The following is a 23,437-nucleotide window of genomic DNA, read 5'->3' on the forward strand; positions in this document are numbered from 1 at the left end:
TCGTGTGATCCTATCGAGTAAACTCAGTTCAGGGTTACTGGTCAAACCCTTGCTCTATGGTCAGACCAAGTGTGCACATCTTGAAAAATGTGCAATAATAAAAGTTTGTGCGCCAAAGAAATTTGTCAGCAGGCCTTTAAAAATGGGCAATATATCATACAAATTTGTGTGCATCATTATAAAAGCAAATTCCAACAGCACACTTGTCCCATTTCCAAGGACATACATTTACTGATTTATATACACATGAGTTGAGTTTCCCAAAAACATTCCAGGATCCCAAGCAAATCAATACTGTCTTTACTCTGAGAAGTAAAAAGAATCTTCTTGCAGTGTGTGGAGTCGGTCATTTTGTTGAAAACAGTTTCTGCTGTTGTAGATTATGTAATTGGATAATGTCCTACATGCCAGGTTAGGCCTACCATTTTCAATAACTTTCCAACGAAGTCATTTCAAAAGTCCTTCACTAGCTCATATGCTCTAGAGATACTTTTCACAAATGAACTACCCATATTTGGAGAAAATTTTTACTGTTCCTTTGGTGTTTAAACAAGCATTTGGGCTTGGCAAGTGGACTACCGTTAAAAATTTTGTTTTATACCACCCCCCCCCCTTCGTATCTCATTAATAATTATTTAAGGGTAAGGTGAAGAGTGGAAACAGGAAATTATTAAATAACAATTACCTGAACTCACTCCGCTCGATCAATAAAAAACAGAGTCATTTTAAACAAAGCGTTCATTGCCAGAAGCTAGGTCTCATTGATTGTTTCCTATCGCAAAGAGACAAAACCAAATGAAGAAGATTCCGTCCTGGTTCAGGTGAGGGTCATTCAGAAAGTACATCTACCCTCAAGATCTAGATTTCAGCGAACCAAGACAAAGCTCTTTCCCGGAATTGTCGGACACTCCGGGTTATCAATAATGTATCTTGTACATTGTGCTCTGTGAATTCAGCTTTCAATTATAGAAAAGTAACGCCTTCCAAGTCAACATAATTGAATTCATCCTCAGTTACTCTTTCATGCGACCGAAATGTAATGTAGGAAAGTACACAGCTAAGCAAAATCTTAGCAGCTTTACAATTTTAACTCCAGGCTAGAAAAACAGGTACAAGTCAAGTAGTAATTTGAGAACATGTTGTATGTCGAGCATACAAAACATGAAAATTCAATTCCCAATTCATACCAACAATGACAACGACAACAACAACCACCAATCAATACAAGGCATGCGACTAATTTCGTACTGTCTGATGCTTGATGTAAATGATAAAAATACAGTCAACTGTCTCTCCTCAACAGTGCCTGTAAACCTAACTGACAATTAATTGACAAGTAGATCTACATTTCACCAACTTAGGTGTTCTTATTATTAGATAAAAGGTCATTTTTAACGAGGCACACAGAGTTAACTATAATGAACTAAAATGAACTTACACTTACAGAGTCTAACGTTAAACAAATTTCTCGGAAGATTCCCACTGTATGCTAACGTTCCTCTCACGCATCCAATTCCAAAAGCCAAACCAGCAGGCCCCTTCTAGGAAATGTCACGTTCCCCTCAGGATAAACCCAATGACTCCACAGCGGTTAGCGTAACTAATGAGCATTGATTCGGGGGATCTCCGTCCCGTTCATTAGAGGACACCAGGCTTTGTGTCCTCTTCAAGTTCCTGGATGAGACCCAAACACAACTTAAGCCTAATCCTATCATCAATTATTCAATTATAAACACTTTCAATGAAATGTCCTCGTAAGTCAGATAAGAAGTATGTTTACAGTACATTAGCCTGTTTTTCCCCCATTAGAAAGTTTGCTTTCATTGTTAACACTTGAATCAAAATACCAGTTCAAACATTTTGTCAAATCATGCATATTCAATTCAGTTATGGAGTTTCATTGAAGGCAACCTTTTTTGTAGTCATGCCGAATAGTTGCTTATAACACAATTAATACATGAAGGTTAACACACTTTTGCCCTGCATGTGAGGATTGAATTTCAAAAACTTCTCACTAAATTCTTTAAAATGACTTAAAAGTACATCATGGCTGAAAGACTTTCAAATCAAATAGTTTTGTTTACTTGAAATTAATAACTGGTATAACTAAGTAAGCTTTTTTTTAAACTCTTAGTCTTTATATTTTGAATTTCTATAATTATTGTAAACATCTCAACAAGGATCTACTAAAGACTAACCACAAATCCTTTACTACAATCACTCCTCAAAAAGTCTACCCATGATGAAGAAAAAAAACTCCTCTGATTTCTGCGACTGTTTTTTTTTACTTTGTCACTCACTCACCAGGAACCTGTTCTCTGTCTTCCTCCAACCTCTTCTTGGTGGACCCACCACGAGAACCACAACCATAACAATTCCCCATTGTTGACTGATGACAATCGCCTACGGCAACCACAGTGGGAGGGTTATTATCTCTATTGACATTAATGTGCTTCAGTAAGACTTTCAGCTTGGCAAACTTTGCGTACTGCAGCATCTTGAAGAAGCGGTGTCCAACGAGTCCCCAGAACACCTCCTCCTCGTAACATCCCAAAACCGATTCTGTGGAGTCCTATATTTGGCTTCCAGTACGGTCCCCACTCTCTGATGACACATTCCCCCTCCCAGGGTCGTCTTCCTGACTAACTCAGCCAACCGGACGGTTACAAATCCAATCCCAATCCCAAATGCTATGGAAACGGAACACGTAAACTTGATCTTGTCAACTTGGCTTGAGGTGATACATGTAGGTACCCAGGTCATGTCTTATGATGATTAATACAGGAAGAGTAGGTTTATCAAATCAAAGCACAATAAAGAGAGGGCAAAAGAAAAATGCGACCGTGATCTAGTTTGCTGTCTTTCTAATTAATTATGATTAAATTTATTAATGTTGGCATTTTGGAATTTCCCATCGGAAATACCTTCATACCAAGTTCTGAGAACATTCAATTATACAGGTGTGTACCTATAAATGTGATTGGAGGGGGACAACTATTTATATTGGGCATCCAAAATACAAAATCTTTTTTCACCAACATGAACTGCCTGGCTTCCAGGATATTCAAACCAAAGCCAATAATCTTCACAAACATACATAACATAACATAAATATAATGCACAAATGATACCCTTTCAGAGCTCACTGGGCCTGAAACTACCCATTCGACCACTGGTCACAGTCCAGTAAGTTTAGCACTAGAGGCCTAAAACCCCAAGACTAAAAAAGTCCAAAAGTCTATACTGTTTTATTCCCAAAACACATACTTTTGAAGGAAACACATACTTTTGAAGATTTATGAAAAACAAATGCATACATGTCTAGCTTTTAGTGCTTTTCTATAGACCCCTTGCATGTAGTCACAGGCCCAAAAGCGCCCTCACTGAGGTCAATGAAAACCTTTAACAGGCCACGAAAGATGTGCGCGGCGCATACACACTCCAGTTGTTTTACCTCAGTGATGGACGCCAATGCAAGAGGTCTGTTCCAAATTAAGTTCAACAAATATTAAAAAGAACATTTTTTAAAGGCCTTAAGAAAACAAAATTGAACCGGTGAAAGTTCCGGACAAGAAACTGTGCTCTCTAGTGGATATGATGCTCGTGACCAATGCAACAGGTTCTGCTCTAGAGTGACTCAAAGGTTCGTGTTCAACTTGAATACAATCTGTTAAGAAACAACTAAAAAGGGCAAGATCACATCTAGCTATCACAGAACTATCCACTTTTTATCTTGATTTTTGGGGGTTGAACAAAGAATTGACTAGAGTGGGATTTGAACCAACGACCTCCGGATTAACGTGCTGACGCTCTAACAACTGAGCTATCTAGCCCACTTTTTATCTTGAAAGTTTACTCTGAGTAAAACTGATTTTAATATTATGAAAAGCAATTCCACCTGTAGTGCAGATAACTTCTTCCTAAATAAATTAAGAACATGGAAGCTTGTTGTGTCAACAATGAGAGCAGGCGAGTCCAACTTTTAGAAGTTACATGTAGTTTGCCAAATTTTCCACAAAACATTTCAGCAAAAGACAACTTAAAGTTTAAGCTACATTGATTCAGTAATACTGAGAGTCCAAGAGGGGAAAGCGCATGTAAGACCAGAGGAAATCTGTAAAACCTTTGGTCAGCTTCGATTTCATCAGTGGGATAACACTAACACTAACAGAGACTCACATAGTATCAAATGTTCCAATCCTTTTATCATGATGGAGCCATGATATTCAATACATTATGAAACGGCTGTTACCAATCAATGTTCTGAATGTGCTAAGAGAGATAAACAATCGTCAAGTTACATGTAGGAGGCTATAATTCAGAGTCAAAACATTCACTTAAGACTGTATCATGAATCACCAGCAAATAATATAAAAGCAAAGCTCCTTTCCAAATGTACTTTCTATCAGGTGTGGCTTTCAATGTCGACTTCTAAATATATTTTAACCAACACTATAAGAACGACTGAAGACCATCTATCTTAAAAATTAATTAATTGTTTAATGAGTCATACATGATGCATATTAAAGTACGTACTTGGCAAATTGACGTACATGTACTTGGCAAATTGACGTACATTTACATTCTCACACTTCCTTTTTAACAAAATGTGCAAATCAGTAGGAGGTTTCCTCCTACTAAAGTGAGAAATGAAATGCTCAAGTTTGCACGAAATCATGGTGAGTGATAAGATTGTCCTAAATGGTATTGTAAGGCCTCATTAGAGTGATGATGTACAGCACAGTGTTCAATAAATAAGCTGCACCCTTGGGATGGTACAGGGGGGAAAACTTGCTGGGTTCAAGGGTAACTTAGCTCACCCCACTAGGGTCTCATCCACTCTGTAATTTCATATTCGTCACCGTCCTTGGAACAAGTACACAGATCAGACAAGTGGGTTGGACACTGAACTAAAAACACCATAGCAATACTAACGGTAACCACAGACAATTAATTTTGTACAAAGTTTTCCTGCTCTAACAAATCCAGTCTTAGGAAAACAAGTGACCAAGCAAGTAGTTTTACAGACATTTAAATTTAGCTTGTCAAAGGCTCATTCAAAGCGTGCACTGTTTCCATCTGTGTATTTTTGTCATGATGACTTTGTTTGATACTGTCTCTAGACTTCTATTTCAGCACTTACCGCCACAAGCTGATGCTGGATTTAAGAGTTAAACAGAACCCAGGACAGCTGACCCAAGGTCTCAGGAGGCATCATCTGTTGTGATTTTCTTTTTTAGTAAAAATATCCTTCCATTTTCTGCTGACCACATCCCAAAATGACCATGATATATGAGATCTCGGAACATTACTGACTATAAAAAACAAGACTTAATGCGAGCAGGGAACACTTTAGATCAAACAGGTAAACGGAAATAGCAGATAATAAATATTACAAATAGAGTTGAAGTTCTAGTTGAAAAACTTCCGACTCTGCCTTTATGACATTCGTCTGTTCCATTGTGGGCTTATCGTCAACATCATTAAATAAACAAATCATGAGGGTGCGCTGGGGGTCGTGAAAGAGGTCAGTGGCGCCTGTGACCGGCAACCAGTGATTGCTTCCATAGTGTCCAGGGGTGAGGACCACAGTTGCTATAAACCTTGTGTATTGTACATTCATAAGAATTCCAGAATCAAACATAGCATGTAATGTACAGAAAGTTTGATCTGTGATCTATTTCTTGGCCTAAATTGGGGCTCCGATTTAATGTACACAAAGTGAAAAGGCAGACATTTGTAACTTTTGGGGGGATGAATAAATGCAATGCTGTCCATGCCAACATAACCACACATAACTGAACAGTTTGTATTCAAACAATTGACAGTGAACATGGCACACTACTAGTGCCTACATGTACATTTAGGGCATAGGCATAACTGTAACTATGTAACCTACATACGTACATGTTATTGTATATTTTTAGTAGGAATAAACCCAAACTCAGAGACCAAGGAATTTCAGTTACTTATGAGAATATGGAAATGTTATCTCTTTAAACGTCCCAATGTAATATTTCCTGGTATAAATACAGTACACCGAACCTACTGACAGGTATTGAAAATAATAATTTAAACATCCTGATAAACTAATGGTTCTACATTATAACACTGTACAATAAATACCGTTAACATTTTATGTGCCTTGATGACTGTATGCATAACACAGATCTTAAAACAACAAAGGGCTCCGTCAACATTCTCCAGTTGGGTCATGTCCATACCAGCATCATTCAGTTTAGTGCGAAGGATGGCTTTGCCACAAGGAAGGGAGGTTAACTCGCCACACAAATTTATTCCTTTTAGTTATGGTTTCAGTTTTGGTCCCAAAATACAGTTGGACTGTGTATGATGTATGCCACCTGATATAAACTTTATAATTGTTTCAATATTTTTGTAGGTCAATAGAAGAGTCACAGTGGCAATGCATGAAAACTGAAATAAAACCACAAAGCTATTTATAAAAACATTTATGATCAAGGTGTTTTTTTAAAGTTTGCTTCTTTGAAAAAAGGGAAAGGTTATTTACCAAGCAAGCACTCAATGTTCATCCCATTCTCAAATACAACAGCTGTCAGCTTAAATTTTATTTCAAACCCAACAAACTGTATCACAATTTGACAGGACACAAAATTTCAGCAACCTTCATCAAGAACGAACAAATAAATAAACTTCAAAAGACAAACCTTTTTTACTCTCAGGCTTGTCCGTTGACACCAGGGGTGCCCTTGAAGTAATAAAGACAGCTGTGCCATCCTCCATCTCAGCTACAGTACACATCGTCCCCGCCCCTGCTGTCAGGCTCTCTTGGCCTCTGTCATCACCTTGATCGCAACCATCCCTATCCTCCATAGCTCAACCCCCAAAATCCCAAGTTACATCAGTAGAGTCCAGATTTGTTGAGTAGCGGGCACTTGAGACGCAGCGGGTGTTTCTCAAGGCATGGTGAAACCACAAACCTGCAAGGAGGAAGATACATTTTTATTGTACAGGGTGTTGTTATACTGGTGACAAAATTGAAACTGATAACCTAAACTATTTTTATGGTGTTGCTGAGGCTGGTCTTGATTTAAAGGGACAATACAGCTTCATGGGGATGCTTGGAATCTTACTTCCTGTATGATTTAACAAAGGCTTATAAAGTTTTCAAGTTGTTCCAAACCAAGTTGCATATAATACAAATGAATATGGCCTTCTACGAATCAATATTTAATGATGTTGAGGTAAGAGGCATAAGCATGAGGCAACTATTACATGTGTACATGTTTGCCTCGCTAAAATGGAAAGAGACTATTTACTCTGTTCGCTTTCTGTAATTGATTGAAAGGCAGTCCTGCATAATGCAGGGTTAAGCATTGTATAAAATGGCTGACTATAAAGGAACGTTACAGAAACAAAAATTGTGAAGATCACAGATTTACATAAAACTTACATGGTCTAATGATGATGATAGTTGAAAACATGCCTTGAAATATTTCTGTCTGAAATGTCATATTTGATGAGAAATAAATAATCTAATTTCGCATTTGGAGTTTATCGCTCAGTGAGCGTTTTATTCATTTTTATATTGGCATCGATGCAATGCAAAATTTGTAATCGTTTTTTCACTATTCTCTCGTGACCCAGATGGCCGATCGATCTCAAACTTCTACAGGTTTTTGAGTTTATGTATATGGTCGATTACATAAAGTGCTTACACTGCCAGCAACTGTTTTGAATAGCAAAAACCAATTCTGTAATGTTTCTTAACACACAAGTTGTACAGGCCACTTTTAATTTCTTTCCGCATTGTACACAGTCTGAATTGAGCAACACTAAAAAATAAAAAATATATGATAATTAATTATGAGAATGAAAACAACCTCCCAGAAAAACAACAACTTTTGAATGCCTCAAATGCTTTCAGAAAACTTCTCCAGCAAAGCAAAACCACTTATGGATAATAGTTTCCGATACTTATAGTTTCCTATACTTTAAACAAGTTTGTTTATAAACTTTGAAGCTAAAAGCTGAAAACATGCTCACATGGTTCAAAAAGATTACTTAGGGCCTGTAGATCAAAATAGCACCACTTTCAAGAACACACAAATTTGACACCAATGTGAAAATAAACAGCAACAGGGTCAAAAGGGTTCAAGTTCATTTTTGTGAGTTTGGACAAATTCCAAATATTTACATTTGAACGACTTTTCGGGTCCAACAACCCTATTCTTTACAACCAGTTTAGAGCTCATAATAAACAAACTGCTGAAAAACTATCTGAAGGTATTTAGATTAGTTGCAATGTGGTTGACTTGGGCCATAATTTGTTTATTTCAACTAATGAATTCATGGATGGCAGACATTTCTTAAAAACTTGGTATAAACATTTTAAAAATAAGTGTAACAGGATCAATGTGGTGACTAGAATGTGTTGAACTAAAAATGATTGATTTTGTTTACTCTCAATGTACTTGTATTGGCCGGGTGGTTTTTTTAGCTGCAACTTTTATTCAGTAGTTCAGGAACAACATAATAATTGTAATATATTTCCTGGTTCCGAGTATGACTTCCTTTATTTGATATCAAGACCAATTGTAGTAATGCTTCCACTTGTGTAGTTCAATTACATGTACTATTAGGGTCATGTCACAGTCACACAAGGCAATCTACAGGAGGCGACCAGTTCCAGGCAATCTCCTAGAAGAGAATTTTAACAAAGTTTTTGAGAAAGAGTTAATTTCTCACACTAAAACACTTCAGGCCAGAAGCCTTTTATTAGGCATCTGAAAGCACACATTTGGGCCACAAGGGTGTTTTTTTCTTTCATTATTCTCTAACAACTTCTGTTTATAACCATGGTTATACCTATTTGTTATTTTATGCATTTTATGTTGGGATACATCAAGTGAGAATACTGGTCTTTGGCAATTACCAAATGTGTCCAGTGCCTTTAAACCATTTTAGTCATGACTGAGTAACAGCGGAGGCGTTACATTATTAAGCCCAGCCATCTGTATCTCTCACACCATGACAACAATAATAAATTATGAAATTCATCAGCCTACAATGTAAATCATTCTAAAAGCAAAACCAAACCCATCTAACAAATTCATTACAAAATATGATTCAGAAGTTAAAACACTGCCTCCTTTGAATCAATCATCAATGGAGCAGACAAAGTCCAATCCATTGTCGCTGAGGAATCGTTTCCACAAGTTGAGCGCATCTTCGATCTCACACTAGAACACCAAAGATCGAAAGGCCAAATAGGAGGATGCCACATCTCCACAGTCAAGTCGTCACAGCAGTGATCTGACACAGCAGTTGGCAGGGTCTTAGCAGCTGTTCATGCAAGAACAGACCTCTATTTCCGGCAGTGACTGTGAAAGCTACTGGGTTTGCGTAGTTTAACAGTTAAAGAGCTTTTGTAATTACACTTTACGAACTCCTGCTGTGACCTGGTTTTTAGTACAAAAATATACTCACTTAATAATAATGAATCCCCATCTTCAGAGTGATGATCGGTTTGTGTATAATATATCCTACTGCACTCAATGCCCCCATGCAAAAAATAAGAAAGTTGGCGCTATCATAAAGAAAGGACCACCTTTTCTGTGGTGCTACTGCTGCATGATGGTGCAATCATGTAAATTTAGTGCCAACTGAGATTGTACATAGGTCACACCATGGATGGTCACACTCTCTGGATCATTGGTGGGATTGCATGCACAAAAGGGCAGGTGACAAGTTAATCTCCAGTAGGGAACATGCACTAAAAGCATAGAGAAAAGGTAGTGGGATCAAGTGGTAGAAATGTCAACAGGTCAGTTCTCTCATTTGTGAGGCTTTCTCTGTGGTTCTGTAAACAGAATTTGGCTGCCCAAATGTGTTGTGACACCTCTTTGCTGGGCTTTGCACATGACAGCAAGAATTGATAGGCTTGGTTAAAGAGACGAGTTGTGTGTCAGTGAATTGCTTTTCATCATTGAAAAGGAAAAATTAGATTCAAACTTGGCAAGCTACGCATGTTCTTAAAGATGCTATGTCAGATTTTTGGCCCCAAACATTAAAAAATAGATTTTTTTAGTGAATGGTATTTCAATGAGTATCAACCACTCTAACGAAAAAAAGTGTAACTTTTACTTTTAATGGTCAGGAACCATGAACATTTTTTAAAACGTTTCTTATAAAACACATAAGAATTGGTCACGTGATATATTGTCGGGATCCCGACAAAAACTAATTTTGAGCACTTTATTTCACTGCTACTAATAATTGGCGGATTTTCCGAGCAATGGCTCAAATGAAAGCTTGTAACTTTCTCGACCCCCATCAAAATACCTATTGAATTTTAAATCAAAATTTTTGGGTCAAATCGGCGAAAAATCTGACATAGCATCTTTAAAGTGTGAACTTTGTAATTTTGCAACAAATCCAACCTGATTCATATCCTGTGCCAAATGTCTGTCTTTACTCTTTACTCTTTACTGCGTCTAACTGTAATGAAAGTTCTTTTGGACAAGTTCAACATCTGTCCTATAAAACACAAGTACAAATCTCAACCTTCCCACATGGTGCAGATTATTACAAGAGACAACAATTCAGACAGAGACTGGTCCTTGCTCTATGATCTGTGCGTACAGCACATCCATCTACGTATTCTAGGCTTCTTGTTATGGTCAGTAGTAGCTGCATCTAGCAATAGCAGCATCGAAATTGGTTTCCTTCTTCCATGTTTTATAGTGTCCAGAGATGATTTTCCTTGTATAGCAGAGCAAACTGGAACACAAAATGTATCACTTGCTACTATAATGCTACTCAATATTAGCATTCAGTTTGAACACAACGAATTCAGTCTAAATATTTTGCTAAGCACAATAGTTGGATAAAATCGTTCCCTAAGTATCATAATAGAGCAAATCTTGCTTGATGGACTCCAATCTATATTGCTAAAGCTCTACCCAGAGCCTTCGCAGCTTCCAAATCCAATCCAATTCTTGAAATGCCTCATATTGTAAGGCCTCATGAAATGGCAACTAGTTTTCACATCCACTTGTAGAGCTAGAGGGTGGTGTGGGTGTATACACATATAGGGTGCGTTCGTTTAGCTTCCCCGGGTCGACCCTGGTGTGTGGCATGTTTTTTTTCCCAGGACGAACGTGTGCAGATAATTACCCATGGTTTTCCTGGAGAAAAAAAAAAACGCCACACACCGGGGTCTACCCAGGGGAGCTAAACGAACACACCCACTGTGAATTAGTGTGATACACATGTCCAGTCTACTGAAACCATTGGGTCCCCTTCATATCTGTGCAAAGGATAGAGCAAGGACTGGTCCTTGCTCTATGATCTGTGTGTACAGCACATCCATCTCTCTATTCTAGGCTTCTTGTTATGGTCAGTGCTTGCTTTATGGTCGGTAGATATGAGGGTCAGAGCCTTTTGAAATGTCTCGGTCCAAATACTCTTCTTCACGTCCGGACAATTACCGCCTACCATCCACAGGTGCTGGTTGACAATTGTCAATACCCAGACAATTATTACAATGGTTTTTTTACCAATTACAGCTCAGTATTATGTAATTCACAGACAGTCCAAGCAATTCATCGGAATACAAAATGTGGATAATAACCACGCAATCAGTTGTAATGTAAACCCACGCTTTGCTCGCGATACCCTAAATACATTTTAATTATTTCCAATAAAATGGCGAGTTAAATCTCAAACAAGAATATTGTGCAATAATAATACAATACATTTATATGGCGCATAATGCAGGAGCCTTAACGTAGGACTGAACAATCAAACAATATCGTGTAGCCTACAATACAAATTGTACATGCTTCTAGTATAAACTAACATAATTTTTGTAAATTAGGCCATTGTGAGTGTTTTAGTTTTCAGTGCAATAGGGCCTTCTTGTAACTAGGGACTTAAAAGGTTATAATGGCATTCTGAAGTTAAATACAGTATTTAAAAAAAAAACTATTTGATTAGTTTAAATTTTGAGTCATCAACATTTATTACAGATATGTAATTTCCTGTGGAGGCAGTTTGTTTAATTGAATATATATTCAAATGAGTCAGGCTTGATATTCATGTACATTTAGTAATTTTTACTTTTTTTCAGAGTAAATGAACAAAGTAAACCCTTAAATGAGAGAAACACTTCTCCTGCAAGTTGGCTGTCAAATCATCAACCAGTTCGCTTCAGGATGAAACAAACCGTTTCCAAATGTTAATAGCTGGTATTTGTTTTACTGATTGTGTTTCTGATGCAAAATTCAGGGCTGATACTTCATGGAGGCAACAAAGGCGATTGCCTTCGTGTCCCCTGGTCATTGCCTTGGTGCCCTTGAAATGCTCCAGTACAAATTTGCAATTTCATCATAGGGAGCCCTTTACCAAGAAGAAAATGCCTTAGTGCCCTTGCCCTTTCAAAAACGAAGCATACAGCCCTGAAAATTGGTTGGAAAGCTTATATGTAACAGCCTATCATCAACATATTCCCGGTTCATTTCATTTCAAACATCAAGCAGTAAACCACCAGGGAAAGTCGCATCCCTTGATAAGGTGATTTCTCTTCTGCTGTTTCCTAGGTCATACAACAAACTTGGGTGTGGTCCCTGATCATTCATCAGTTAAAGGTTAAATGGCTTCTGCCTGGCACCCCCAAACAATATGGACAAAATATAATGGAGACCACCATCATAGGGCTAGATAGCGCCTAGATGGCAGAGCAATGGCATATAATTTAAGTCTGGAGGTTGCTGTCAATTTTTTCTTTGATCAACCCAGAATTATAAATTTACCAAGTCGTTTGACCTTGCTCTGTGGAATTTTAATTCTCTCACCAAATATTTACGATTCTTCCTGTTTTTTCTCGCCAACAAACCTTATTTGAATGGTCCTGGTTTATTCAGAGAATCAGTGGCCAGATTGGGGTGTGATCCTGCTAAGAATTTCTCCACTAAGACCATGCTCAGACTCTCTTTAGATTTGAGTGTATACACGTGTCTAGACTGGACCACACAATAGCTGGAGCCACCATAGAAAAGGACTGCATGGACACATGCATACACAGACACCTTTAAATGTGATTGCTTCCCTTTCAAAATGATATCATCTGAATTTAATAGTGTGCAAATTATCTACTCACTATGGTAGTTATTGATGAAACTGTCAACAGGCATGCTGAATTTTAAACAGCATTAACCTTCCTTTATTGTACCAGTAAGGTCAAAATACTGGCGAGAAAAAAAAATACAATTTATAACTCAAATATGAAGAAGGATAATGTGTTAGGGGACCAATTCTTGGCTTTACTCAAGAAGAGGGAGGCAAACTGTTGTTGCCTTAAACTTAAAGTCAGTGGACACTATTGGTAATTACTCAAAAAAATATTCTCATAAAACCTTTCTTGATAACGAGTAATGGGGAGAGGTTGATAGTATAAAACATTGTGAGAAACACCTCCCTCTACAGTGACGTAGAATTTGATTTCAAGACCTCAGATTTAGAATTTGAGGTCTCGAAATCAGCATCTGAAAGCACACAACTTCGTGTGACCATGGTGCGACAAGGGTGTATTTTCTTTCATTAATATCTTGCAACTTTGACGACCGATTGAGCTCAAATTTTTTATTTTATGCACCAACTGTGAAGACTAGTCTTTGACAATTACCAATAGTGGTTGGCTCTTTTCTCTGTTTCTGATAACAATTTCTAGTTTTATTTCCATACAATTTGATCTAGTAAATTTGTATACCCTTCAGTTCCTGAGTAGACTCATTATAGTGCTTTCTTCTCTGTACCTTGTATACAATCACAAGCAAGCATTTTTTTGAAAGAAACATTTCATGGCCTAATCAATACAACATTTGTCACATGCCTCCCACTGAGCCACATAAAATTATACATAATTTCATTATTACAAGAGCCATAAACTAGGACCGGAATGTGAGTCCTGTTGAGGCAAGGCCAAAAAGATCTGCAGCTATAATAATATCAAATTGTTTTCCTCACACAGTATCCGGCAGCCATTAGACTTAGTAATTACTGTAGTTGCGATAACGTAGTTCTCCCGAAGAATCGCAACTATAATTACTGTAGCTGTTTCTCTATAGGGCCAACCACTAGTTAAGCCTTAAAATTAATTTGCTATGATTTGATTATTTTATGATTATTAAAAAATGAATTCATTTATAAAATAAATAAAATATTACGATTGTTGCACCTACAGGATGCTCAGATAAATATTGTTTGGTTTTAAAATCATGCATTCTTAATTTTTAACCATTGTGAATCGTCATGAATGAGTCTAGATGTGATAACGTAACCCTCCTCCTGGTGGCCGTCGGGAGGAGGGTTATGTTATCGCAACTAGAATGAGTCACACATATCTAGCTGTGAAATGGATGTCATATGACTATGACTATGAGGACTTAAGTGTAGACAACAAACAAATGAGTATTGAGTATTTAGAATCCCGAACATAACTGAACCAGACACCTTGGTAATAATGATTGTTAGCTAGCATTTTAGTTTGCCTCTCTTTTTCGTACCACGGAATGCTCTTACTTAGTAGGCCCTAGTCTTTATTTATTTATTTTTTTATTAACCCTTTCCAAGCCAGGACCGGTTTCCCAGGTCCCATGGCCCAGCTAGCTCAACCAAAAGCATCAGAATTCAGATACAAAACATTTATAAATCTAGCTACAGTGGAAATTAAATAATAAATAAATAAAGCATCTCTTTAACTTTGTGAAACGAAAATAAAAGGGTATTCAGCAACCACCACCCCAATATTCTGACTCGTGAGCTCGTGAGTGTCGGTTCTCGTTTGCGTCCGCTGTCAGGAATGACCCTGCTAGAGAATATAACAAGACAGTGCAACTGCAAGCATGGAGGATGGAGAGAAGACCTCCTGTGCAATCGAAGTGTTCACTCGATACAAATTACAATTATACCAAAAACCCTAACTAACCCCTAAGCCCAACCAACAAGGCAAGCAAAAATCTTACCAAGTTTCCACAGAACACTGGAGGTCCTCTAAAGATAGCACCACAGATGAGAAATATGTGACCATGACATTAAAGCTGTCTAAGACAATTCGTCAACCTACCTCTCATCAGCTGACAAAACCATCTCACGTTTTATAAATGCTGTGACATTTTCCTCTTCCACATCCAGTCTGCTCACACATTCATTTATTTTCTGAACACACTTTTTTTCTCGTCGTGTTGCGGAGTGTGCAGTCGGGCGCCACCACGCGACGACCAGACGCGTCACACGCTCGCATTTTTTTTCACATTGTATTCTATTTTTATCCAGTCTGGGGACATACCATAATTCACGAGGGGTTGCTTTTTTAGTGTATTTCCGAATAAAACAGGAGGGAGTTATTTTTGTATTCAAATAAATGTATGTTATTAATTTAAACACATTGTTTTTCCATACGCAAATAAAAACAATCTCACACTAGGTTCTTTTCAAAGCAACCTATTTTTAGACAGCAAAGCATAATAATAGACCACTTTTTACCCCCCTTCCTTAAAACCATTTACGTGTCAAATCAAGTTTCACCCTTTTTAGAGTCAACACTGCGAGAATGCACAATGGTGTTGTTAAAAAGGCAAAGGTAATCTGTTTATTGTTTTAAGATAAGTGTAAAAGGGTATGAACTATTTAAAAACTCATCCGTTATTGTTTGTGTATCACCATTTCATTCCCTTTTCACAAAATTGTTGTAATATTCCTGTTACAGTTCGTTTGTTTCCTTGCTTTTGCTGGTTAGTTTGTGGTCGTTGGCACATTTGATAAGGCACGACTATTATTTTTAGAAGGGATGGTCGCATGAACTGTCTATCCAAAACTCAATTTTTACATATAAATAAGTGAAAAGAAAGCTTCTATTTGTTATTTCACTCTGTAACCTAATTAAATATCTATATATATAAATATTTTGTTTTACTTTTGATTTTGCAGAACATATTTTAATCTAGCCATTCCCATTTGTGACAGTGGGCGATTCTATTTTGTCGCCGTGACCTTTGTTGTGGTTTATTTTTCGATGGGGGCGCCATTTTCACGATCAGCAATGGCGTGGCGATCCAGTGGAACAACACACGAAGAGCTTGTTTACAAGCTCAAACGTGAGTTATCGCTTGTTCTATTTTTAAGCATTTAAAAATGCATAATTTGAAAGTTGTTCGTATGTTATGGATCCTATGTTATTAATGGGTTGATCAAGTCGATGTTTTGACATTTGATTCACCAATGCTTTGCTTGTCTTGCTTGACCGGCTCTGACTGAACATGTTGTGTTGTGACCCCAATCCACACCCAACCCGCTGTCACCCTTTCACATCACCACAACTCGGACTCTCCTCGGAGTTAGCCCTGTAAATAAATAGGTCCGATCCATCCGTATCTTAGGGTGGAATGAACCAATTGATGGGGCTAAGTCAGAGTCACAATCATAGCAACACACAACAAGATAAAGAAAATGGATGAACCTTTTTTTTATATGATAAAAATCTCAATTTTTTAATTACCAATGTCATGAGTATAAACTGCTGAATCGAAAAAGCTCCGTACTCTAGATCATGAATTATTAGTTCCCTATTTCTACTTATGGATTATAAAAAGAGGTCTTTGTTTGTTTGTAACCCTCGTAATCCTCTAAAAAAAATCATAACCCTCGTCGGGAGGATTGAGTGTTACGATCAATTGTCATTGCAACTAGTTCCAGTCATGTCAACAATGTCTGTGTCTAATGCTAACTGTCACTGGCACAAGGAGGATCAAAGATTATGATAAATAAAAAATTGCAATAATCATGGTCAACATTTTGTAAGGAAAACAAAATAATATTAACTTTAAAAAAAATTCACTTGCTTCAAATTGTTGGTTAGAGAACTGAGAAAAATTACATGGAGGTGTGATACTTTATTTTTGTTCTTTAGAATTAGAAGATGATGAATTGAGGGTACTGGGTTTGGTTTGTTCATTTATTATAATAACCCCTACTCCTTTCCTAGGATAGGAGGTTGAGGTTGCAGTATGTACATGTATGCAGAACTATCATACTGTGTACCCTTTTTCAGCTCAAGTGTTGACTCCCTGATGGATAGGCCTACAATTCAGTGTTAATGAAACAGTTGTTGCCTGGTCGGTGGGCAACCAAAAGACTTCACAAACTTCCCTCATGCCATGGTAGATCATTCTCCAACCCCAATCCAATTCCAACCCACACTCCTTCTTCAATGTTGAACATGTTTCTAACTTGCTTGCGATAAGTAGATATAAAGAAAGTTGAAGATTCAATTTGATGTTGTGTGGCAGAAGTTCAAAGAAGTTTCAACTTACCTTCAGAATATTTCCCCTTCATTCACAGAGCATGGAATCATTAAGACGGACAGTGTACACAATGCGATGAAACAAGTAGACAGGAAGAACTACAGCAAGACCAAGTCAGATCCTTATGCAGATTCCCCTCAAGGAATTGGTAAGTGACTCAAGTTCCCAGGCTCCCCTCTCATCTAGGGAGTGCTGTGTCATGCTGGTGTCTAGGGTACTGACTACAAGAAGCTGTCTTGTGTTAACGGATTTCCTTAGGTCACAGACCTGATAATTCACAGTGCCCCCCTGGTGCCTTTGAAATGCTATGTAGAAATTTACAACTTCCTCACAGGGTGCCCTTTGCCAACAAGAAACTGCCTTGGTGCCCTTTCAAAAACGAAGCATAGGCCCTACAGGCCTGAGGTTATCCATAATCCTTGCCTGATCTTGATGGATTCATTGCAGACCACATAATGGCCTGTCAAACCAATATCATAAACTAAGTCCATCATAAGTGTTGAGCTACCATGTCATCAGCAATTATGAGTTGCTCTAATTGAGGTCGAAGAATCACATTTTCTAATTAGGGACTCTTTCCCATCTGCCTTTGTCAAATCCAGGTTATGCTGTTACGATCAGTGCACCTCACATGGTGAGTATCTGCCCCCATTTTCAAATTGAAGTTTAAAAAAAGGGGGGGGGTCGTTTTGGACAGCTAATTATCATATCATCTTTCACTACCACAAATCAAGCCGACTTTTCAAATAATACTGAGCGAGAGTAGTTTGCACTAGCCTGCTATGTACTTTAACATTGGGAAAATCTAAAACCAATGATTAACATACCATCAATTGTGCTTTCGGAAGCATAAAACTATTGCAATTTTGGTCCTGAAACTTTGGTTTGTTAACTTGTATTCAGTGTTTCCCACACTTTGACTTGTATTCATTCTTCCCCACCAGCATGCACATGCTCTTGAGCTGCTGAAGGATCATTTAGGTGAAGGCAACTCAGCATTAGATGTGGGTTCAGGAAGTGGTTATCTGACAGCTTGTATGGGGTTAATGGTGAGTATGAGGATTGAGCCAATTCCATGGTCGCAATCTGTTAACCACATGAATATGATGGTTAACCATAGGAACATGATGTGGTGCGCGATAATTGAGACTTTTCAAATTGAGAATTACGTTTGATGACTGCAATTCTGACATGTATTCAAATAGTTTGCGGGCCGGGAACCCAACTATTAACAACAATAACACTTCCTTGTTTACACATCTGAGCCCAATTTCATGGCTCTGCTTACAGCGGCATTCTGTGCTTACAGCCTGCCATGGATCAGTATGTGCTTTTCAAGGCACCATAAATGCAAAATTCCTGGCTGCACTATTTTTTACAATCAAGTGGTGTCATAAATAACATCATCAGTACTTGAAGGGCATTTAAAACAAATTGATTGAATACAAAGTTTGGCGTTTCAGTTTCTAAATACTTAGAAATTGAAGTGTGTGTGTGCAGGCCTGATACTTCATGGAGGCAACAGAGGCGATTTCCTCCATGCCCCCTGGTCATGGCTTTGGTGCCCTTGAAATGCTCCAATGGAAAATACAATTTCCTCATAGGGTGCCCTTTACCAAGGAGAAAATGCCTTGGTGCCCTTGCCCTTTCAAAAAGCAAAGCATACAGGCCTGTATGTGTTTTATCTTTTGTGCAGGTTGGTGAGACCGGCCGAGTAATAGGTATCGATCACATTAAGGAGTTAGTTGAGTGGTCAGTCAGCAATGTAGCCAAGGAACATTCAAATCTATTAGACTCTGGTCGTGTCCAGCTTGTCGGTGAGTGCTTTAGGCTTGTCTGTAAGGTGCGTTTTGGCGTCTGTAACCAAAAACTGTTTCGGTGATTGGCCGGTTTCATCAATAGCCAATTCAACCAAAATTGCTATTGGTTATGATCACAAAGATGCATCCGATGATACAACTTTGCAGTGTCCATGTAAAATAGGCTAATTTGACCACAATGTCAAATAGAAATTCAATTCAAAAAGAAGTGTGAAAAAGATACAAATTTAAAAATAGACCTAGAGGTACATCTCTTGAAAACACAACCATCATGTTATTTAGTCTTCAAAATTATCAACATTAAACACTGTTTCTTGTTTTGAAAAATTTGTTTGACCAAGCCAAACTGAGCAAACAACTTGGTTACAATTTGGTCAGAGCAGCTGTGTCATCGCAACTGACCTGCACATGCAAAAACGGTTATCCAATGACCAAAGCTAAAACATATTTGTGGATGGGGGCACCACAATTCGCCCCAGCAACTTCAACTATCACTTGAATTCATCCACATTCAACAACTTTGGCTTTTAGCTATTTATAGCAGTGATTGATTTGTCCTCTTCTTCAAATTCATAACATGCAGTTGGCGATGGAAGGAAGGGTTATCCAGAGGGAGGACCGTATGATGCGATTCATGTTGGTGCAGCAGCTCCTCTACTACCACCAGCTGTAAGTTTAGAATTGATGCTACAAACATATTAGTAAGCAGTATTGCCATTATCAGCAAACACTCTTACCCAATCTTTCGGAGAGCATTGGGGCAATAAGCAGCAAAAAGAATTCTTGCCGTTCCTGAAATTTCTTTTTGAAACAAATAATTCTCGATGAATAAAAAACTCCAATGTAGGGATTGTTTTAGTATAAATAAACAGTGGGGCAGTAACAAACACATTTTGTTGAAATTAGTTGAATATATTTCTAGTGTGGGTTCTCCACATGCGCAATCTAGCTCAAATTGCAAGCCAAATTGCAACAAAAAAAAGCTTGTTGTGCATCTAACTAAAATTAATTGGTTCGTCCTCTAAAGCAGGCGCATATAATGGTTTAACAAAATATTGGCTTTGCACTCAGCAGTTCGAGATAAAAATACTAATTTGTTATAATTTGCCTCTATTTGTTCGGTTTATGAGTTGCATGGCCTGGTGTAATCGGTAAAGAGCAAATCGTAAAAAAATTTGTAAAACTTTTGTTTTTATTTTGTCACTGGCAGCTTATTGAGCAGTTAAAGCCAGGTGGTCGCCTCATCATCCCAGTGGGTCCCCAAGGCGCCAATCAAATGCTGGAACAATACGACAAAGATCAAGACGGCCGCGTTACAAAGAAGAACTTAATGGGTGTGGTCTACGTGCCACTGACGAGCAAAGAACACCAGTGGCCTGGAAGGTGATATTAAGAGATAATTTTAAAATACTAAACTAACTCAGAACAGACAAAAATCTAAACAATAATTTGATAATTCTTTGTTACTCCAAAGTCTGCAGTAACTGGGCTCGAATTTCAGGGCAGGGCTTGCAGCTTAAAATGTTTACTGGACCAGAATTTATTGTGAACGAGACAAGAATCTAAATAAAATCACAAAGCACTCGGAGAAGATCTATTTCATTTATGTGAATTTGTAAGTGTACCTCAATACTCTTGAAAGAGAATTGAAAGATAGTTCTAACATTCACAGTCAACATTCTTTCACAAAGATTTCACGATACACACAAGACCACCCGGCTTGTCCCATTTTGAGTTTACTAGCCCGGCATTAAAGTCACAGGCCTCGGTCCTGTGGTCCAGTGTCAATTTCGAGCCCCGAGTAAGAAAACTGTTATAATAATTACTAGGTCATTTCACAAGATTGGGGACGTTGTGTGACATTGGTCATTATTAGAGGCATTCTTATAATTGACTCAATTGTTTCAAGTATAATCGCTTCAAGTGTCTGTTAAAGCTTTAAATTTCTGGACATTGTGTGCGGAAGCAGGGGATGCATCTTTTCCAAGCTTTGGTGAGCAAAACATTGTAACATTGCAGTTAGCGTGATTGTGTGAAGATTGCATGAATAAATTGGAGTTTTCAAACAAGTTTTTGTAGCTACTACAATCCCAAATCTTGCTAACTTTAAAAATAACTGCATTTTATAGAGGGATACCCTGTCGGATAAAAGTAGGGACCGTAAAACTTCACTAATACAATGTATGAATACCTAACTAAAGGTCACTGTGAAAGAAGTCACACAGTAGTTAGTCATGTCAGTGCACTGAAAATGCTGTGTCTCCTAAAAATAGCAGTTACCTTTGAAATTACAAATCAAGTAAAAATGTCCGGATGAACATACAAGATAAGTATGCGCCGAGATACAGCGTTTCTGCATGGAGCATTTTCATGCGAGGTACAGCATTTGTGTAAAATCAAGATACATCATTTTTGCACTGGTGCAACGATTTGGCTACATCTTGATAAAGGACAGGCCTTTCCCTTGGTCCTGATTTCTTTGTTCTTTCCAGACTTATAGAGGCAATCCTGAAGCGGAAAAAGTCTGGAGAGAGCAAAGATGCAGGTCCATCATCCACTAAATGAGAGAGAAGGGACAAAAGGTACGCCTTGGCTCAAGTTATGGCCAAAATGAATAAGCGCCATCCTTTCCTTGTGATAAAAGTGTGGAAAATATATGTAAATTTTCAGGCCTGACATGGGGATACTGCCGTTTAGCTTTCATGTACACATCAAAAACAGTTGGGCAAGATGATGACTAGCAGAAAACCCATTTAGCGAAGGCTGTTGATTAAAACAAAATAACAAGTCTTATCTCTTGCTCCCAAATATCTTTTTCGAAGTCGGACTAAGTGTTGTTTTTTGTTTTTTCAATTCCAATTTTTTTCTTTCTTACAGGGGCAGACTAGATCTTTGAGACGCTTTTGGAAGGATTCATGACCTGGAGCTTCCGACCTTTGATCTCTGACCCCAAAGCTGCAATTATATTTGGTTTAGTTCTGAAGCCAACTTCTCCATCATGTATAGTGTGCATGGAGTTCTGAAATAGTTCTACATGTACATACACAGTAGGACAGTTTGGCTTCTAAGGCTAAAGAGGCTGTAGTCTTTCCAAATCCTCAACATTTTATCTGCCAAGTTGTGATGAATGTTTTTGCAGTGTTTTTTTGTTTTTTAATTGTATGAAACACTGTGGAGATTTTAGAAAGAAGAGACCTCTTTTTGCCTTGGGGACTGAACTTGTCTATGTCTTAAACATCTTTCAGCTGCAAATCCCATTGATGTGTAATAACATAGGAATTATTGTTTGTGTTGTGAACAAACAACTTGGTAATTCCTGTCAAAATGTCTTTAAAAATATGTGTACACATAATTTCAAAATAATAAAAACAAATAACGTTGTATGAAAACAAAAGCCAATGTTAACATGTATCTTGGAAGTGTCCGCATCTGTTCTCATGAAATTTCATCAGGGTGATTGAATGATGTAATAGTTTTAAGCAGCGAAACTCAAGTGAATTTGCTTTTACTAGTCCTTTTGACCTTTCACCTCTGTGTAAATACGACAGTGACAGTGGAAATTTTTTAGAGCCCCCATAATTCAACTCTTATTTCTAAGAAGCCAATCACCGGTTTATCATTCAAAGCCAAAGTGGATGATAATGAATGGTTAGACAATAAGAGGCATCAGTGTTGTAGCCACGGTGGGCGGTGCTGGGCGGGCCTGCCCAGGACTCTCAATTTATGCCCAGCACTCTGAGCAAAATACATGATGCTGCCCAGCACAGATTTTAAATATTGTCCACTTTGCATTGGTCTGAGACACAGATAATAATAATATCAAAGTCTTATATAGTGCACGTATCTACCTAACAAGGTACTCGAGGCACTGGAGTGAGAAAGAACACACTCCAAAGGCCATTCAACTTATTGCCTGGCCCCATGATACAAACAGTTTGGAAACCTGGCCCCACTTCAGCAATAATGGGCCATAATTAAACATGAATAATTTTGTTGATCTCCTTGCCCTCGGTAGACTTCCAACAAAACTTGATTGATTGCCCACCACTAACTTTGGTCTAGCTACAACCCTGAGAGTCATAGTATAGGACTGGTATTGAATGAAACGGAAGTTGATGTTACTGGTGTCAAAAGTCGGCAAGTTTCAGTTGCGCTGAAGCTGTAATAACTTCCGCCACTTTCACTAAAATGAATTTTCAAATTAATCTAGCACAGAAATAAAATTGAGCCCAAAACAGTTTCAAAGCTGTGATAAACATGAACATTTTGGTTGCT

The 23,437-nt window shown here is 38.0% G+C and overlaps 2 protein-coding genes across 7 annotated transcripts in view; one reads left to right on the top strand and one right to left on the bottom strand.

The window, feature by feature from the left end:
- LOC139938531 (uncharacterized) overlaps positions 1 to 15,204 on the bottom strand; it is an 81,922-nt gene extending 66,718 nt beyond the window's left edge. For 2 of the 5 annotated variants that reach the window (XM_071934351.1, XM_071934135.1), the window contains exons 1-2: positions 15,006 to 15,174; positions 6,687 to 6,959 (exon numbers count right to left, since the gene is read on the bottom strand). In XM_071934351.1, the coding sequence (XP_071790452.1) occupies positions 6,687 to 6,852 (166 nt within the window). In that variant the 5' untranslated portion in view covers positions 6,853 to 6,959; positions 15,006 to 15,174. Of the gene's footprint in view, positions 1 to 2,304; positions 2,428 to 6,686; positions 6,960 to 9,468; positions 9,599 to 15,005 lie in introns of those variants that run through there. The other 3 variants (XM_071934213.1, XM_071934288.1, XM_071934425.1) reach the window with 3 other exon arrangements.
- Positions 15,205 to 15,556: 352 nt separating this feature from the next.
- LOC139939288 (protein-L-isoaspartate(D-aspartate) O-methyltransferase-like) lies at positions 15,557 to 23,418 on the top strand. Of its 2 annotated transcripts, XM_071935083.1 has the most exons (10): positions 15,557 to 15,622; positions 15,970 to 16,136; positions 17,380 to 17,490; positions 17,945 to 17,976; positions 18,287 to 18,391; positions 19,039 to 19,159; positions 19,746 to 19,831; positions 20,373 to 20,545; positions 21,655 to 21,744; positions 22,040 to 23,418. In XM_071935083.1, exons 1-9 carry the CDS (start codon positions 15,600 to 15,602, stop codon positions 21,725 to 21,727), a joined length of 891 nt encoding a protein of 296 aa, XP_071791184.1. In that variant the 5' UTR covers positions 15,557 to 15,599; the 3' UTR covers positions 21,728 to 21,744; positions 22,040 to 23,418. The 2 variants fall into 2 exon arrangements, with proteins under 2 accessions (XP_071791184.1, XP_071791268.1); XM_071935167.1 differs by lacking the exon at positions 21,655 to 21,744.
- The last annotated feature ends 19 nt before the right edge of the window (positions 23,419 to 23,437 follow it).

Source organism: Asterias amurensis, chromosome 1 (genome assembly GCF_032118995.1).
Source record: "Asterias amurensis chromosome 1, ASM3211899v1".
In the NCBI taxonomy this organism is placed as follows: Eukaryota; Metazoa; Echinodermata; class Asteroidea; order Forcipulatida; family Asteriidae; genus Asterias; species Asterias amurensis.

Bases quoted from the DNA above. Each gene is read 5' to 3' on its own strand.
- LOC139939288 (XM_071935083.1), top strand. From the start codon at position 15,600: ATGGTGTTGTTAAAAAGGCAAAG. The intron at 16,137-17,379 runs GTGAGTTATCGC...CTTCATTCACAG, and splicing joins GCTTGTTTACAAGCTCAAAC to AGCATGGAATCATTAAGACG. The intron at 19,160-19,745 runs GTGAGTGCTTTA...CATAACATGCAG, and splicing joins TGGTCGTGTCCAGCTTGTCG to TTGGCGATGGAAGGAAGGGT.